Source organism: Oryza sativa, chromosome 5, assembly GCF_034140825.1.
Source record: "Oryza sativa Japonica Group chromosome 5, ASM3414082v1".
In the NCBI taxonomy this organism is placed as follows: Eukaryota; Viridiplantae; Streptophyta; class Magnoliopsida; order Poales; family Poaceae; genus Oryza; species Oryza sativa.
In genome coordinates this window covers 4,336,487-4,354,611 of record NC_089039.1, presented here as the reverse complement: position 1 = coordinate 4,354,611, position 18,125 = coordinate 4,336,487, and the positions used below count along the sequence as shown (strand labels likewise).

The 18,125-nt window shown below is 43.6% G+C and overlaps 2 protein-coding genes and 2 pseudogenes across 2 annotated transcripts; all 4 read left to right on the top strand.

Annotated features, from left to right (window-relative positions):
• Window positions 1–4,318: 4,318 nt before the first annotated feature.
• Window positions 4,319–5,917, top strand: LOC4337950 (F-box protein At5g07610). The gene is made up of 2 exons (XM_015782644.3): window positions 4,319–4,423; window positions 4,505–5,917. The coding sequence occupies exon 2, from the start codon at window positions 4,523–4,525 to the stop codon at window positions 5,669–5,671; it is 1,149 nt and encodes a 382-aa protein (XP_015638130.1). The 5' UTR covers window positions 4,319–4,423; window positions 4,505–4,522; the 3' UTR covers window positions 5,672–5,917.
• A 387-nt stretch (window positions 5,918–6,304) lies between these two features.
• LOC107280907 (F-box protein At5g07610-like) lies at window positions 6,305–9,279 on the top strand (annotated as a pseudogene).
• LOC136356532 (uncharacterized) lies at window positions 9,164–9,899 on the top strand (annotated as a pseudogene).
• Window positions 9,900–12,497: 2,598 nt separating this feature from the next.
• LOC4337949 (protein ALTERED PHOSPHATE STARVATION RESPONSE 1) lies at window positions 12,498–17,756 on the top strand. Its single transcript, XM_015783829.3, has 6 exons — window positions 12,498–12,738; window positions 14,172–15,265; window positions 15,373–15,453; window positions 15,536–15,753; window positions 16,175–16,398; window positions 16,758–17,756. Exons 2-6 carry the CDS (start codon window positions 14,308–14,310, stop codon window positions 17,443–17,445), a joined length of 2,169 nt encoding a protein of 722 aa, XP_015639315.1. The 5' UTR covers window positions 12,498–12,738; window positions 14,172–14,307; the 3' UTR covers window positions 17,446–17,756.
• The last annotated feature ends 369 nt before the right edge of the window (window positions 17,757–18,125 follow it).

The following is an 18,125-nucleotide window of genomic DNA, read 5'->3' as shown; positions in this document are numbered from 1 at the left end:
CATATCCGAGGGCTCGGCTATTCGAATAGATTTACTCTGATCAGAGGTGTACATCTTTACCCACAAGACACATCTTTACTCCGCATTCCATGGCCTTGGAACCCGTCGTAAACATGTGACATAACCCTTCACCCATCCTAGCCGTGAACAAAAGTACCGACCCAACCCTGCCTACGGCCGGTATCCCGGGACAGGCAGGCCAGGGTTGAGCCCCTAGCAACAAGATCTAGACCGGGTGCGCCACACTCATAGGGGTGAGACCACCCGCGTACTAGTCCAGTGCCATGGCATCTCGACTAACGGGCACCGACCCGTGTAGTCTTCATTTGCCTAGACATCTCGATTACCGAGCCGCAGCTCGCGTAGCCTTCATTTGCCTCAGAGATATCCATCGTCGCAACGACTTCATCCATCTCTATCCGTGTCCTTTTGTTCAGGACTAGCCTGAGCACCGAGTTAAGCCTTACCCATTAGACATGTGGTTAGTACGGTAGTGCTTTGCAACAGAGGCCCGAGCTTAATCCTTATAGTGGCCGGGGTGCTACTTCCCACAACTGGCATGCACCCAAACCCCACCGAAAACAGGTTTTAGGGGTTTTGAAAGAGGAAGAGAGGTGTATGTCCAATTCCACCATAATCCAACAATTCCATAGTGTCCAAATGATATGAGAATTCCCAAAGTCTAAAGTTATAAAATCACCTAATGTTGCCTAATTAATCAGCGAAGCATCTACCTAAATTTATACTAGTGGAACCACGAATAGAGTACCCACTAGTTGGAGTTTTGTTTATTCTAGGGTGAACAAGGTAATAATAACAATAACAATAATAATAAGGTCATAACAAAGGTAAATAGGCATGGCTAAATAAAACAGTGATAACGCGGGAATTTAAATAAAGCAATAATGCAGTAATTTAAATCAAAATAATTTGATAAACTGGGATTCAATATGTTCAAGGATGATGTGACTTGCCTTGCTCGCTTTCCCAAACGTCGGCTTCTACTTCCACGAAGAGCGAATCTTCCGAAGCTGCAGCGTCTACACGACCAACGGAAAAGAAAAGGCTTTTACTCTACTAAACTCCATAAAACAGCAGAAATAAAGCACAAAAATGGGTTCTTGACTTCTTAAGGAAAAATTAGAGACTTGAACGGTCCAATTCCGAGTTCAAATGGCCAAGATATGGCCATTTGAAGTTTATATGCTCTTTAAATAGATATTTGCGAATTTCTTCATTTAAATTTTAATTTAAAAACGAATTATTGCGTCAGCCGGGAGAGAGGGCGCGCGGACCGGGTCCACGGGAGTGGGGCCCACGCGTCAGCCCCTCGGTCCACGGTGGACCAGGTGCACGCGGCTGACGCCGGCCGGCGCCGTGGGTCCCACGCGTCAACCGCACCCGCGGGCGCGGGCGGCTGACGGCCGGGCCCACCTGGCAGCCGCGGGGCGCGCCCGAAGGCGGCCTCGCCGGCACGGCCGACGGAAGGCGGCGCACCCACGCCCCGATGGTCGCCGCCGGCGACCAACGGCGCGGCGGAGCGGCGCCCGAGAGAGAGGAGGGAAGGGGGAAGCGAAAGGAGCGGTCCTCGGCTCACCCCGGGTCGACGAGGACGGCGGAAACGACGACCGGAGCGGAGGAAGACGGCGGCGCGGCTCGGGACGGCGAGGACGACGGTGCTCCGGCGGTCGGCGGGCGAAACGGAGGAGCGGACGAGGTCGACGACGACGCGGCGAAGCCGAAGGAGGTGACGCCGAGACGGGAGGAAGTCCGAGGCGACGACGACGGCGAACCGAAGCTCGGCGGCGACGGTGGAGAGAGAGGACGACGGCGCGAGCACGAATCCGACGGGGAGAGCGAGCGGCGAGCGGCGGAAACGGAGGAGAGAGGCACGGGGAACAATTATATAGCACCGGGAGGGGGAGAAAGCGGCCGGAGGGGGAGGAATCGGCCGCGGAGATCTCGGCTCCATCAATGACGCCGGCGAGGATTGCGGGAATAAAATCGGACGAATCCGAGGGAGAGAGAGAGGGGAAAGCGGGGGAAACGGGAGAGGGAATCGCGGGGAATAATTCCCCCCACTTTAATGCGCGCGGGGACGGCGGGATGCGGCGGATTCGGCGGCGGCGGCGGCGCTAGGGCACGGGCGGGCGGCGGGCGCGGCGCGAGGTGGGGGATGACAGGTGGGCCCCACCCGTCAGCGAGGGTGGCGGGCGGGCCCGCCTGTCAGCGGCGCGCGCGCGGGGAGGAGGCCGATGGGCCGCGGGGAGAGGAGAGAGAGGGAGGGAATTGGGCCGAGCCGGCCCAAGAAGGGAAGGGGGGAAAAGGACTTCTTTTAGGGTTTTTCTTTTTATAAATCCTTTTTAACTTTGTTTATTTCTTAATAATTATTATTTGTGCTCTGAAAATTCCACTAAAATTTGAGGGCTCCTTTTAGACCAAGGAGAATTTAACAAAAATTCTCCGGGCCACATTTGAATTTTTCTTGTACGTATTTTAGTGTTTGCCAATTTCTTTTCGAATTTTAATTAATTCTATTATTCCTTTTGGAAAATGATTTTTATTTCGGGATGAATTTATCAGGACGTGACAATAGTCCCCTGATTTATAGCCCCATCCGATCGTAAGTTCGTATATTTTAGGGCGGAGAGAGTAGTTGTTAATAAGCTGTACGGATATGCACATTGAGTAAGTCTATTTTGCTTCCCTCATCTCTTCTCCTATTGAGTCGTCTCCCTCAACCACATAACCGTTATGTGGTTGAGGGAGACGACTCAATAGGAGAAAATCTAGTTAAGCTTTCATCTGCTGAAATGATATTCTGGATCAATCACTGATGGAAACTTCAGACATTATACACCAGGCCGTCATTTGAGCAATTACAGTCTGCATGCAAGTTGTAGGCTAAAAGGAAACATACATTGCATGAAAATTTGTAGGAACCTTGGTCAATTGCCGGTGCTAGTAAAAAAACATCAACAAAAAATATCAATTCATTTTTTTTGAAACTCAAATATTGCTTTCTCCATTTTAATTTGCAGGTATTAGAGCAAGTTTAATAGTATAGCCTACTACTAGCTCCAATTCATCTATAGCCAATCTAATAGCCAATTCATACAATGGCTGCTTACTATACTATTAATATATGGTCTCACCTGTCATACACACATTGTGTTTTGTAGTCTGTGCTGCAGCTAACTATAGATCTGTAGCCCGATGTTCTTCTCTCTCATCGTTTATCTCATTAAAATATATTTATAGCTGACTAATAGCCTGAGTCTGCTATTGTACCTGCTCTTAACACATCAACAAAAACGTGTGAACAAATTGGTACAATCTACAAATCAGAGTACGTCCCAACCAGCCTCAAACCCTCAAACAATGGATCCATTTATGTATCAAGAACATTTTTTCTAAGAATATGTGGCGGAAAACCAAGCTAAAAATTTCAAAATTCTCAAAAATGAATTCGCTTATGCACGTTAAGAGAGGCAATATTAACAAACTGTGAATATTAACAAACTGTCACATTAATCACAATATAACACCTAACTTTGTTTGTAAGCTATAGAATTAACAAACAACAAAGAGTATGCTACTAACGACTTAGTTTGAAAAAATACACGGCTAAACTGTATCCACCTTTCCTTTCAAAAAAAAAAAACTGTATTCACTTGAGGCGAGTCCTTTTATCCCATTTCCCAACTTCCACGTCTCATTTTCTGCGCACACGTTTCCTAAACTATTAAACGTGTGTTTTTTTTAAAAAATATATATATACGCAGAAAGGTTGCTTGAAAAAATATATTAATCTATTTTTTAAGTTTATTAAGCTAGTAGTTATAACCATGTGCTAATGAGTCACTCTGCATGCGCAAGGATTAGTTCCCAAACTGTTTTGCTGAACACAGCATATTCCTCTACATGATACTCCATTCATTTTCTATATAAATTATTTTGACTTTTTTTTCTGATCAAATTCTTTTTAAGTTTGATCAGATTTATTAAAAAAATTACCAACATCTACAACACCAAATTTTATATATTTTTCTTTGTGTTGAAAATGTAGTTATGTTTTTCTATAAATTTGATCGAACTTAAAAACAATGAGTTGAAAAAAATCAAATACGAAGGGGTATTCTACAAGAAATGTAGAAATATCATAGAATCCTTTGACAAGATCACAGGAGGGAGTAGCTTAGGTCGACTGGAAAATAAAACTTTATCTTGATATTTTGAAACGAAAGAAAAACTAATTTTATAAAAAAAAAGAATGTAGAAACATCTTGTTATTTCCACGAAACACAGGGTGTTCGCTGCATGTTTGCCCTCCCCCTCTAAAACCCCAGCACCCAGAGCCGCCGGCGGCGGCGGCGACGGCGACTCGGAAAGGGGATCTCCGGCGACGTCTCGCGGATCTCCGGTACGCGCCGGCGAGCCTTCTCCTGCTCCCTTCTTCATCTGTTTCCCTATCGTCCGATGAGCTCTTGCTCCCCATTTGCAGGTTGCGCTTCTTGGCGACATGGCGAAGGGATCCAAGAAGAAGAAGGGATCCAGTGCGACGAGGAATCCGGCGGCCGAGCTCACCGACGACCTCATCGTGGAGATCCTCTCCCGCCTCCCCGCCAAGTCGGTCCGCCGATGCAGGCGCGTATGCAGGCGGTGGCGCCGCCTCATCTCCGATCCCCATCACCGCAAGAAGCTCCCCCAAACCCTCGCCGGCTTCTTCCACCTCAGCGTGAACGAATCACGCTTTCCCGTGGAAGCACGCCATTTCGTCAATGTCTCCGGGATAGGGGGACGCCTGCCTCACGTCTGCCCATCCTTCTCCTTCCTGCCTCGCTTTGAGCGCATCAGTATGGTGGACAGCTGCGGCGGCCTCCTCCTCTGCCAATGCTTCGAGAGCTCAGATGCATTCCGCTACGTCGTGTTCAATCCTTGTACTGAGGAATGGATCGTCTTGCCGGAGTCCGGCTTCCACCCCAAGGACCGGGGGTTCTGCGCCCGCTTGGGATTTGACCCTGATGTCTCCTCGCAATTCCATGTCTTTGAGTTTGTGCCATGTGATGATGTGACTGGGGTGAAGATCTACTCTTCTGAAACCAGAGAATGGAATTACAGGGAAAGTGAATGGTGCACTGATACCGGCATATCTGATATTTGTAGAAGTGCCTTTTGCAATGGCATGCTGCATTTGGTTTCCTATCAGCGTTCAATAGTGTCGGTAGATGTGGAAGGGAGGACATGGCGTACAACGAAAGTGCCGAAAATGGAAGGGGTGGAAGAAGTGCGTGATTGGTTGCCAGGTTCCATCTGTCAATCCGAAGGGAAATTGTACTACCTCAGTCAATACAACACTGTCCCCATAAGCCTGTCAATATGGCTTCTTGAGGACTACTCGAAGGATGAGTGGACATTGAAGCATAGTGTGACTAACGAACTGCTGTATGAGAAGATAAACTCCAAGTACAAATCTAGCGAGTTCTGCTATGTGGTCATAGTTCACCTGGATTGCAATTTGATTTACTATATTACTAGAGACTACACGCTGATGGCATATGACATGGATCATAAGGAGTCACGTGTTATTCAAGCTCTTGGGTCAGATTGTATACTGGAGTGTCTTCCCTATGTTCCACTCTATGCAGAAACACTGTCCAATAGGAGCTAAGTCAGTTTCTTTGTAGTACACCAGTGTTGCTTGGCATTTGTTCCCATGAAATGATATTTAGACCTTTTTCAAAATCTATGTATTTGGGCCTTTTGTGAGGATCAGCATGAACACATTTCCAATTGTCATTTGTGAAATGTTGGTCTGCAACTTATTGTATCGTATGATTAATGCTGATGTTTGTTAGCTATGATGTTTGTTAGAATGTAAAAATTCAGTATGTTAAAGCGGCGTTTCTCCTTGTTAGAGTTTGAGTTGTACCTGTTCTGACAAAATTAGTTCGCTTGTGCTGTTGTACAGTATCAGGTTTGATGCTTGCCAAAATCAGGTGGGTCAGTATCGGAGGAAAATACGTGAGTTCTCATATCAAACAATTCAGAGCAGGTGGCAGCGTGCTATTAGTGAGACGCAAGAAATTTGAGAAAATTTCATCTGAATACCTTAGAAATTGTTATGCATATCTAATGTGTTACTTTTTTGTTTGTACCATCAGGCTGCACTTTGAGCCTCAAGCTGAGGAATGGCAACTGCGTGCATTCATAAGGAACAGAAGAGCACCTTAGCTTCAGTCAGTCATGGATCTTCTCAGGTATGTAGCAGGGACTCTTAACTATGGGTAACGCTACAAGGAGCATGGAGATCCTCAGCTTGTTCGTCTACAGCGATAGGGACATGGCTGGCGATGTTGATGATTGGAAGAGCACCTGGGTATTTTGTTCCTCTTCTGTATCAGGCCCTTTCTGCTGGTTGTCCAAGAAGCAGAAAATGGTGCCCTTTAATCACCTTGTGAGGCAGAATATATCGCTACAACAACGGCAGCTTTGCCAAGGATATGCTCAACAGACATTTTGACCCAAATTGAATCCATTTTTTTGAGCATAAAATTGATGTTCAGATCTGAAATTTTGATGCACAACATATGCTGTGGGGGATCTCAATTTTACTGGTAGCCTACATGGTTAAATGTTGCTTATCCCAAACAGTTTCTCTACTAGAGATTTTTATTCACTCCTATCTTCGAAGTGTACTCCCTCTGACCCAAAAAAACTCAACTTTTAGAGTTTAAAGTTTGTCCCACAAAAAACCAACTTTTATCATTCTATTTACCCCCAGCACGTAAAACGATAAGTTTTATTCCTTTAATACCCTTTACCTACCTATTACTCTTACTACTTTTTTCAATGATTAAGGGCATTATAGTAATTCTTACTCTCCACTAAGGGCATGTTTGGATCCACTCCAAAATTTTACACCCTGTCACATCGAACGTTTGAACACCTGCATAAAGTATTAAATATAGGCTAAAAAAATAACTAATTGCACAGATTGCGACTAATTTGCGAGACGAATCTTTCAAACCTAATTGCTCCATGATTTGACAATGTGGTGCTACAATAAACATTTGCTAATGACGGATTAATTAGGCTTAATAAATTCGTCTCGCGGTTTACTGACATTTGCTAATGACGGATTAATTAGGCTTAATAAATTCGTCTCGCGGTTTACTGACAGATTATGTAATTAGTTTTTTTATTAGTGTCCGAATACCCCATGCAACACCCTATATAATATCCGATGTGACACGCCAAAACTTTACTCCCTATATCTAAACACCCCTTAATTCTACTTTGGGATGCTAAAACTTTACTCCCTATATCTAAACACCCCTTAATTCTACTTTGGGATGCTAGGAATTGACTTTTTGTGGGACGGAGGGGTACTTAACAAGTAGTTCTAAAGAATATATAAAAATATTAGGACTATGTTATACATCCCTGTCAATAGATTTTTTTCCTAATATTTGCCAAACGTAAATACATTATATTTTTTCTATAGAAATACATTATAATTGTAGTATAATTATATTAAAAGTCGCATGTAACTCTATTATAATTTTTGCATGTAATTACATTATAAATTGCACGTAACTTCGAAAAACCCTGTGGTAGCGCCCTGCTTTCGTGGAGCGGAGGTTATGGGATTGAATCCCCCCACCTATGCTCACATTGTGTTTTTTTTCTTCCTCGCTTGCACAAAATTTCGGAGCAAATCTAACGGTATAAAATTACATAGAGTTACACATAAATATACTACTCCCTCTGTTTCAGGTAATATGATGCTTTGGCTTTGGTCAAAGTCAAACTGTTTCAAGTTTGACCAAGTTCATATAAAAATTAGTAATATTTTTTATCCAAGATAAATTTATTATAAAAATATATTTAATTATTAAATTAATAAAACTAACTTGGTAATGTAAATATTACTATATTTGTCTATAAATTTAATCAAACTTGAAGCAGTTTGACTTTAACCAAAGTCAAAACATCTTATAACCTGAAATGGAGGAAGTACTATACAAGTTACAATGTAATCATACTATAATTATCTAAAAATATTATGCTATAAATATAACATATTATTATTTTTTACATATAACAAAATATAAAAAATAATATTTGGTTGACCTCCATGCAGATGCAGCCCCAAAGCATATCATATCTCTGCTGAAATCTCAGATATGTAATGTTTACGCATACTCTCTCTCTTTTTTTTTCTTTTTTTGGTGCTTGACGACTGATAAAGAATCTCGATGATTTTTTTTTCTAAAAAAAAAGGCTTCCGCTTGGGCTACACTTGGGCCGAAAGGCCCAAGAGACCAAGACTCTCTCTCCCAGTCCAAACCCTCGCAGCCGCGCCGCCCAAACTCCGCCGCGCTCTGCTCCGCCGGTCTCCGGTACGCGACGGCTAGCATTTTCCTCTGCTTCTTCTTCATCTGCTTCCTCGCCCCCACCCCCCATTGACTGACCTCTCTGCTTCTGTTGCAAATTTATCTCTTCTTTTCTTGGCGACATGGCTAAGAAATCCAAGAAGGAGAAGGGATCCGGCGGCCGAGCTCACCGACGACCTCATCGTGGAGATCCTCTCCCGCCTCCCGGGTCCCGGCCAAGTCGGTCCGCCGATGCAGCTGTGTATCCAGGCGGTGGCGCGGCCTCATCTCCGACCCCGACCACCGCAAGAAGCTCCCCCAAACCCTCGCCGGCTTCTTCTACCACAGTGAGAACGAATCACGCTTCCCCATGGAAGCTCGTCATTTCGTCAATGTCTCCGGGAGAGGCCGGCCTCTCGTCTACCCGTCCTTCTCCTTCCTGCCTCGCTTTGAGAGCATCAGGATGGTGGACAGCTGCGGCGGCCTCCTCCTCTGCCGCTGCTTCGAGAGCTCCGATGCGTCCCGCTACGTCGTCTGCAATCCCGCCACGGAGGAATTGGTCGCCTTGCCGGAGTCCAGCTATGACGCCGAGGGCGGCGGCGAGGAGGAGATGTGCGCCCGTTTGGGATTTGACCCTGATGTCTCCTCCCAATTCCATGTCTTTCAGTTTGTGACGGATGCGAGGCTGTGGTTGGTGTTAAGGTCTACTCTTCGGAAGTCGGAGAATGGAATTACAGTGAGTGGAATTACGGAACCAGATCCTCTGACGTGAACTGCTCCCTGACATGGTCACTAACAGGTGGCCTGAGAGCGGTGGGGCCCACATATCAGTCGTCACGTCCCTCTGACTTCACCTCAGAGGATCCCAATCCTGAAATTACAGGGAAAGCGAATGGCCCCACAGTAATATAGTATATGATAATCAAAGTGTCTTTCTCAATGGCATTGCTGCATTTAGTCATTCGTCAGCCTCTTGTGGAGTTGTGGTAGTGGCAGTGGATGTGAAGGGGGAGATATGGAGGATCTTGCCTGTGCCGGAGATGGACTATGCGGAAGAAACATATGGTTGTGTTGTAATCAGTTCTATCGGTCAATCCAAAGGGAAATTGTACCACCTCAGTAAACACAATAACAATGTCGTTTTAAACTTGTCAATATAGGTTCTTGAGGACTATTCTAAGGATGAATGGACACTGAAGCATAAGGTGACTATTGAACTGCTGTCTGGGAAGATAAGTTGCAAGTACCAAACCATGTTCTACCGTGGGGTTGCAGTTCATCTAGACTGCAACTTAGTTTACTACATTGCTGATTACATACTGATGTCGTATGACATGGATCGTAAGGAACCACGTGTTATTCAAGATCTTGGGTCAGATTGTATGATGGAGTATCTTCCCTATGTTCCACTCTACGCAAAAACATTGTCTAGCGGCCGCTAGGTCTATTTCTTTGTCATGTTGCTTGGCATTTGATCCCATGAAATGATAGTTAGACCTTCTAAGTATCTAGGCCTTTTGTGAGGATCAGCATGAGTGCTTTTCTAGTTGTCATTTGTAACATGTTGGTCTGCCACTTATTATATCGAATGATTAATGTTTATGTTTATTAGCTTATGACTGTAGGAATGTAACAATTCAGGATGTAAAAACATTGTTATTCTTTCTTAGTGTTTGAGTTGTGTCAGTTCTGGAAAAGAATTAGTTCGCTTGTGCTGTTGTACAATATCAGGTCTAGGGATGGCAATTGTGCCCGTTTACCCGCGGGTAAAAACCCTATTAGGGTTGGGTTTGTTCTCTATTTTATACCCATGGGTATCTTATTGAGTCAAAAGCTATGCCCGATGGGTAAATGGGCATGGGTATAGGTAATCACTACCCATGCCCGCTTTGCCCGTTTACCCGCGAAATCTAACTTACATGTAGACTAGGAGCAAAATCCACTAGAATACATAAGCCACGTTCTTTGTTTTCTACGGTTTCCCTTTTATTTCCCTTATTATTTCTCTCCTCTTACTCTATCGCCGCCAGAGGAGAGACACGACACCGAGGCGGAGAATATTTGATGTTTTAAGTTCGATTCGAACTTAGTAGCTTGTAGACTTTTTGTTCCACTGCTTTTGTTGTGGCGGGTAAACGAGCACGCCCGCGGGCATAAGGCGCCTGCGGGCAATGGGCATGGGCAACCATCCTTACCCGTCATGTAGTAATGGGTATACCCACGGGCACAAATAATCTCATGGGCATGGGTATTGGTAGGCACTACCCGTGCCCGTCGCGCCCGATTGCCATCCCTAATCAGGTCTGATGCTTGCCAAAATCAGGTCAATATCGGAGAAAAATAGGTGAGTTCTCATATCAAAGAATTCAGTAAGTGGCAGTATGCTTAGGTGATCATCTGATGAAAATGCTTGAGTTCTTATATTGAAGAAGTTTAAGAAAATTCCATGTGAATACCTTTAGGTTATCTCCTGGTTGTCCAGGAAGCATAAACGTGGTGGGCTGGTAGCTCTATCATCTTGTGAGGCCAGAGTAAGTATATCGCATCAGCAGCTGTACTTTGAGAAATGCCAATGTCTCTCCTGTCTTCTTGTTGAGCTGAAGAATGCGATGGCAAGGATTGCATCTCGTTGATAGTAGGTGGTCAACTGACATTTGTCTAAAAATTGAATCTATTTCTTGGCTTAAATTTGTGGTTAGGTTGTCTAATGAATAACCGAACAGAGTAGTTTGATGCTAAACCCTGTTTTCACCAAATACGTTATTACTAGTTTTCATTACATATACCCGTCCCTGAGTACAACAAACTTCAACTTTCTCATTTACAAAATTTTCTATATAGAAGTTATTTAAAGAATTAAAATAAATCTATTTTTAAGTTTTATAATTATTAATACTAAATTAATCATGTGCTAATGAGTTTTCTCGTTTTGCATTCACTAAAAATCCCTCTTCCAAAGAGGAGATCTAATGCAGCCTTAGAGCATCCCCAGGAGCTCATCCATATTTAATCCTCCATATACCCATATGAATGGCCATCCAAAAACGATTCATCATTCATATCCCTCCTCACTATAATAGATCATCCATATCCCACCCTCCCATATTTTACTAATATCTTCCAACTAACATAGCTGTGCATGGATTTACCTAGCAAGAAAAATCACATCAACATAAATAAAATGGACATAAAAGCTCATTTCTACTCCATTCCTCATTTTCTACAGCAAAAATATAGCAACATAAATCTACTAAGTTTCTACTCTACTCCTCATTTTCTACATTCTTTTCTCTGCTCTTCTCTACTTTTCTCCACTCTTTTGCTATAGGGGCTGGGGTGGCAGGCAGCGCACGGATCTGCCTAGGCAGCCAGCGGGTGCGGAGGCTCGGCGACGGCCGGTGGGCGAGGAGCAGCGGCGGGCGGGCGGATGAGGGGCGGCGATGGGCGGGCAAGGGGCGTGGATAGGCGGAGTTGCCATACGGCGGGCAAGCGCAGGGCGACGGTGGTGGGCGCAGACGTGCGGAGGTCGCATGGCTATCGCTGCCGGCGCTCTCCTTCTATATCTGGTATGCCTCTCCCCCTCCAGGCTCACTCCACAGCTACACCCTCTCTCTCTCCACCCTCCGTTTCAAAAAAATAAAAAATAAAAAAGGGCATGGCGTACTCTCCTTCGCCAGCCGACGACGACGACGATGGAGGGGAGGTCGTGGAACTTCAGATGGAGGTGGGAGCTCGATCCACATGATCCTTGTGACATGGCTTAAGGAGAGAGACATACTATATTTGTCTTTCCTCTCTCCGTGTGTGGCACATCCGCTACTTTAGGATGACCGGATGGGGCATCCGTTGAAGGTGGGTTTTTGTGCTGTTAAATTCCGGATGGAGTATCGGTAGCATATTTCCTGAAGATGATCTTAGTAGAAATGGACTTTATAGATATATATAAATTAGAAAATATTGAATAATGAACTTTTTTTTAAGGATATAGCAATAGCATAGCATTGTTCAGTCGATTCCGTATCAATCTTCTCCCAATCCTCTAAACCCTCTTCCAAAAAAAAAAAGAAAAGAAAAAAGAAATCTCTAAACCCTACTACCTCGTGGAAGAACGAATCCCCCACGCTCGCCGCGATGCGAACGCCGCCGCCTCTTCCCCCGTCGCCGGCGCCGCCTCCCTTCCTCCAAGCCCTAGATCCGCGGCAGCAGGTACACCCCATTCACTCCTCTCGCCGCCGCCGCCGCTAGTGTGGAGGAAGAAGTGCATGCGGCGGAGAACATTTACGGTTCTCTGCCTTCTCTCCCTGCAAGATCCGCCGCCACTTCCTTCTCCGTCCGGCCACCTCGTGTCTTCCGGATCCAGGTACATATACTTTTCGACTGAGATTTCTTGTCTAGTTTCATGGATGTACATGGATATATCTTTTCACCTCCTGCTGTTACAACTTACTTGTGTGGTTAAGTTTGCTGCATTTTGATTTTCTTGATTCTTTCGTTTTTCAGAGCGTAGCGTTTTTTAGTTCATCTGTTGCTAAGTTAAGACCTTTCAAGTCTGGTCAAAGGAAAAAGCTCAGAAAATGGTAGATATCATAGAACTCCAAGTTGTTAGTTCGTTGTTTCACTTTCAATGAGAATGTCATTGTTCATGTAAAATTATTCATATCTTTTGAATATGGCTTCCTGATGGCAAGCAGTGCATGTAATTCAGAAGGTGAAATTTCGTCCCCAGTGTTGCTGTTTGGATCGTAGAATAGTTCTCTCCTTCCAAAGCTTTGCTCCAGTTTGTTCGGAATTATCGTACTTTGCAAGAGACTGTTCTTTTACTCAATGTCCACATCACTCTGCTCAGACCATGTTTCAGGCTATGGCTGCAGATGTAGAATGAAACATTTTGTACTAGTAGGTATATTAGCTGTCCAAAAATTCCTCGAAATTTGCACATAGTTTTGCAGAAAATCTAACGAGTTAAAGCTCTGAATCCTAAAATATCCCCCAAAAAACATCCTCTGAATTCTGAAGAGTGAAATATCTGAATCTGTAGATGTAAAGTCATATATGTAGCAGTTATGCACGCAGACTAGCAGTCTACCAGTTTTAGGTTTAGTTGCCAATAAAACAAATTTTTTGATGTACTGATTGGTGCACTTATCTCCTGATATTTTAAGTTTTACCTTTTTTCGGCATCTTTGCAAGGATCACTCTTTTCCTCACTATATATTGATGTTATCATTCCATTAATCATGTTGCCTTTCATAAATATCAATATAACTCTTCATGTACAATCTGGTTTTTAATGTTTGGAGGCATTTACTCTGTGAAACAGATTCCCTGTTTAGATTACTCTTTTCCCATTATATATTGATGTTGCCTTCTATCTGAATGATCCCTGTTATGCACTACCTAGTTTTTTTTTTTTTTTTTAGTTTGGTTGATCAATCAATGCAATAATATTCTGTAGTGTAAAGCACATGTTCAAGGGAAAAGGGATACTCGAATCAAGAAGCGGGAAGAAGATGATGACAATATTATGATATTATGATTCGTTTCCTTTTTCCCGCTTTGCATCTTTTGGGTACTGGTGGTGGGGGACAGAGGAAACATGAATCTATAGCTCAAGTTAGAAGGCTATGTGACAAATTTAGTGCCTCTGTTCAAAATTGTGTTATTGGTATAATTTGGATTTCACTAGTTTATTTTGAAGATTGTGCTTTACTTAATGTTCTTTCTACTGTGAGTTATTTCTACTTTTGAAAATTATCTGGAAACCTGACCTTTCTTGTTTGTTGTTTTGATTAGATCTGAGGACTGAAGACTACTGCCAGTTTCAGGGAGGATTTCTACTCAGTGGAAGCTTGTGTTGTAGCTGGTCTTTTGATGAATCTATTGGTCTCAAATACATTGTAGAATAGTATTTGTTGGTTCGTTGAACTCAATGGGTTCTTTGCCGTCCAAAGCCACTGGTGAGGATGCCCTAGTTCTATGCAAGGAGCGAATGCGCCATATCAAGCGAGCTATTGATTCAAGAGATGCACTGTCGGCATCCCACCTATCATATACTCAGTCCCTCCGTAGTGTGGGTACTGCATTGCGGCGTTATGCGGAGTCTGAGATCTCAACAGAATCATCACTGTCCATTTCAGAAGCAGATAAGTCACCATCACATTCCTCTATGGCTTCTCCATCGCCTTCTCAAGCATTAGAGAGCACTGGTTCCCCAGTACATCGAGGTAGTCAGCTGACTCCTCCCTCAACAAAGATCCATTACATGAAAGCAGCAGGAACAAAACCTTTAACAATCACTATTGATCCATCTGCTGCTGACTTTGTGGGGCAAGAATCCCCAGTCTCTACCTTTGTGCCGCCACCACCACCATTGCCCCCTGAATTATGTACCTCATGGGATTTCTTCGATTCCAATTATGCTTCTGGTAGTGCCACCTCAAATAATGAGAATGGAGTGACATTAAATTTTAGTAGATTGAAGGGTCTGAGAGATTCAAGGGAATCTGAAGCAGTCTCGCTGAGAGAAGAAGCAACAAACAGGTCTGATGGAATGCACCCAGAGCTTCCTGGTGATAATGCAGCACCTAAGCAGGAAGCCCAAGCAAAGAAAAGTGGGATGAGTAAGCCAAGTGGATCGGTTGAGGTTACAACTGAAGCTGCTACTTCTGGGCAAGTTGGAGAAAAGGTTGAGGAAGATGACATGGAGAAAGAATTGTGCACAGAAGCAGAAGACCCTTCAGAGTTCATCACTCATAGAGCAAAAGATTTTGTGTCAAGCATGAAAGACATTGAAATCCGGTTTATGCGTGCTGCAGAAGCTGGGAATGAGGTTTCCAGAATGCTTGAGACAAAGAAGATCAGACTTGATATATGTGCTAAGATTCCAGGTGAAAATCATGTGGGGGAATCATTATCTTGTCTTCCCCCCCCCCCTGCACCGTGTTGGCATTGTTTGATGGAACTTCATTTCTTTGTTTTATTCCTCAAATTCCAGGTTCTCCAGGCAAGCCACCTACTGCCCGATTTGTGTCAGCACTTCGAGTCTGCTTCAATCGTGAGAATATTCTCAACCAGGGTAAGTAGGATGCTTTACTGATCTCTTCTCATATTTTTACCATAACATTTGTTTGAAGTACTAATTTTGAGGTTTTCTGTAGAAACTGCACAGCATGTTTCAAAAGTTGTCACTTGGAAGCGTTCTGTATCATCTTTGTCCTCATCATCTAAGAGTCCACTTACAGCAGCAATGATTACCGATGATGTGGGTGATAGTAACAGTGATTTTGTTGAGCAATTTGCCATGGTATCTGGAAGCCACTCGTCTACCTTGGATAGGCTACATGCATGGGAGAGAAAACTACATGATGAAATCAAGGTACATTTTCAGTACATGTGCACTTGTGCAGTGAAACTTCTTACTATTGCGTGCAAGTCTCTACTCCTGGCTGTTGATTGGGAATTCATCATTAGTGTCACTTGTCTACATAAGATTTTTGCTTTATTGTATACCTAAGTCCTCAAGTGAAATTTGGTCTATTTTATTCTTGCAGTTCTCAACATTTTGTATAAAAGATATCTCTTGCCAGTAGACTTGACAATACAAAAGCATATTTTGTACAGTTATTTGTATTGATAATACAATTTGATTTCTAATTTGCCAGCAGAATTAAAGTCTTGTACAATAACTAGCAAAAACAGTATGCAGGTGGAAAGTTATCAATATGAAATTTTGCCCTCTCTTTAGGACTGTTATTGGTATAATGGATCACTGATACTACACTATTTTGTTTCTGTAGGCTAGTGAACATGTTAGAAAGACTTATGATGAGAAATGTAACCTTCTCCGGCACCAATTTGCACGAGGTCTAAATGCTCAACTGATTGATAAGACCAGAGCTATTGTGAAGGATCTTCATTCCAGGGTGTCTGTTGCGATCCAGGCTGTCGATGCAATATCAAAAAGAATAGAGAAGATAAGGGATGAAGAACTGCAGCCACAACTTGTCGAGCTGATTCAAGGGTATAAACTTAAACATCACCTAGTGGCCATCTTTTAGCTATACAATAACTTGGTCTTGCATATTTTATCAGAATTGTTATACAGTGCATTTGTTGAAGTTCGATATTTCCTTTTTAGTGCGTTTGATGGGAACATTTGAACTGTCAACATTACTCATAATTTAAGTTTGGTGCTAGAACACTGAAAATAAGAATATAATGATTCACTATCTTTCAAGAACCATGTTTTGTTGGACAATTTGAAGTCTCACATTTCTAACTTAATCTGTAGTGAAAAATCAACTTGGATTATATTGACTTTAAAGTTCAATGCATTTCTTGCATGTTAAACCTTGAACTGACCGCACATAACTCATGCAGGTTAATAAGAATGTGGAAAACAATGTTGGAATGCCACCACAAACAATTCATCACAATATCACTGGCATACCATGTCAAGAGTGCGACCACGGTGCAGCAAGGTGAGCACCACCACAGGGCCGCAACGCATCTCTGGAACGAGTTGGACTGCTTTTCGTCCAGCTTCAAGATCTGGGTCACTGCTCACAAGTCCTACGTCGAGTCCCTCAACGCTTGGCTCCAGAAGTGTGTCCTGCAGCCAGCCCAGGACCGATGGAGGCGCAAGCGCAAGGTCTCTTTCCCTCCCCGCCACGCGCTCTCCCCTCCGATCTTCGTTCTCTGCAGAGACTGGCTCACCATGATGGAGTCACAGTCACTCCCCACAGATGAGCTCTGCAAGTCTATCAAAGAGGTGGTGCAGCTCCTGCGCGGTTCGTTCGACCACCAGGCTGATCATCAGAACAAAATGACGACTGAATCGCACTTGAGAAACGAGTCGCAGGAATGTGGGATGCTGGAGAATAACGAGCAGGAGGTGAGTGGAAGCGTAGAAGCAGTGGAAGGGTTGCAGTCAAAGCTGACTACGGTTCTGGATCGCCTGACAAAGTTCTCAGAGGCTTCACTGAAGCATTACGAGGAGCTCAAGCAGAATTATGAGATGGCTCGTGATGACTACAAGATGGGTCGATCAAATGCACATCTTGTTTAGTCTGATGATGCCCATCAAATGCCCATTTTCAACCCTGTTACTGTATTCTCCATCATATTAGAGTCCCTGTGATGGTTGCAGTTCAGCATCATTGAGCCATCATGCTTGAGTGCTTGATATTACTCATCCACTCCCGTCCATGCTTAGCCGTCTGCCTGTTGATGCCATGAACTTGTCTCTCTAGATCTGATTTGGCTTCATCTGTAAATTGTGTAGGCACGTAAAAATTTAGGATGTAAAACAGTGGTTCTGTTTCGTGGAATTTGAGTTGTATCAGTTATGATAGCATTACTTGCTTGTGCTTTTGTGCAGTATCAGGTCTGCTGCTTGCTAAAATCATATGACCAAAATATGCATGTTTTCATATAAAAGAATTCAGAGCTTAGAGAGCAATTTCAACTGCATGACATTCAGAAGGAACTGAAGATGACTTGGCTGCAGTCGAGCCTCTTCTCAGGTATGTAGCAGGGACTCTGAATTATATGGCTGAAGCCAAGTGATATTGTTCCAGTTTTCTTGCTGAGCTGAAGAATGAGTAGGCAGGTAGTGAATTTCGTGTCCGTCAGTCTGTGTTGGTACTACTTGGTATTAGGTGTTCCATTTACACTTTTTTGGCTTAAATTGAACCCAAATTTTCTGGCGTAAATTTGATGTTGAGATCTGAAATGTTGATGCACAAC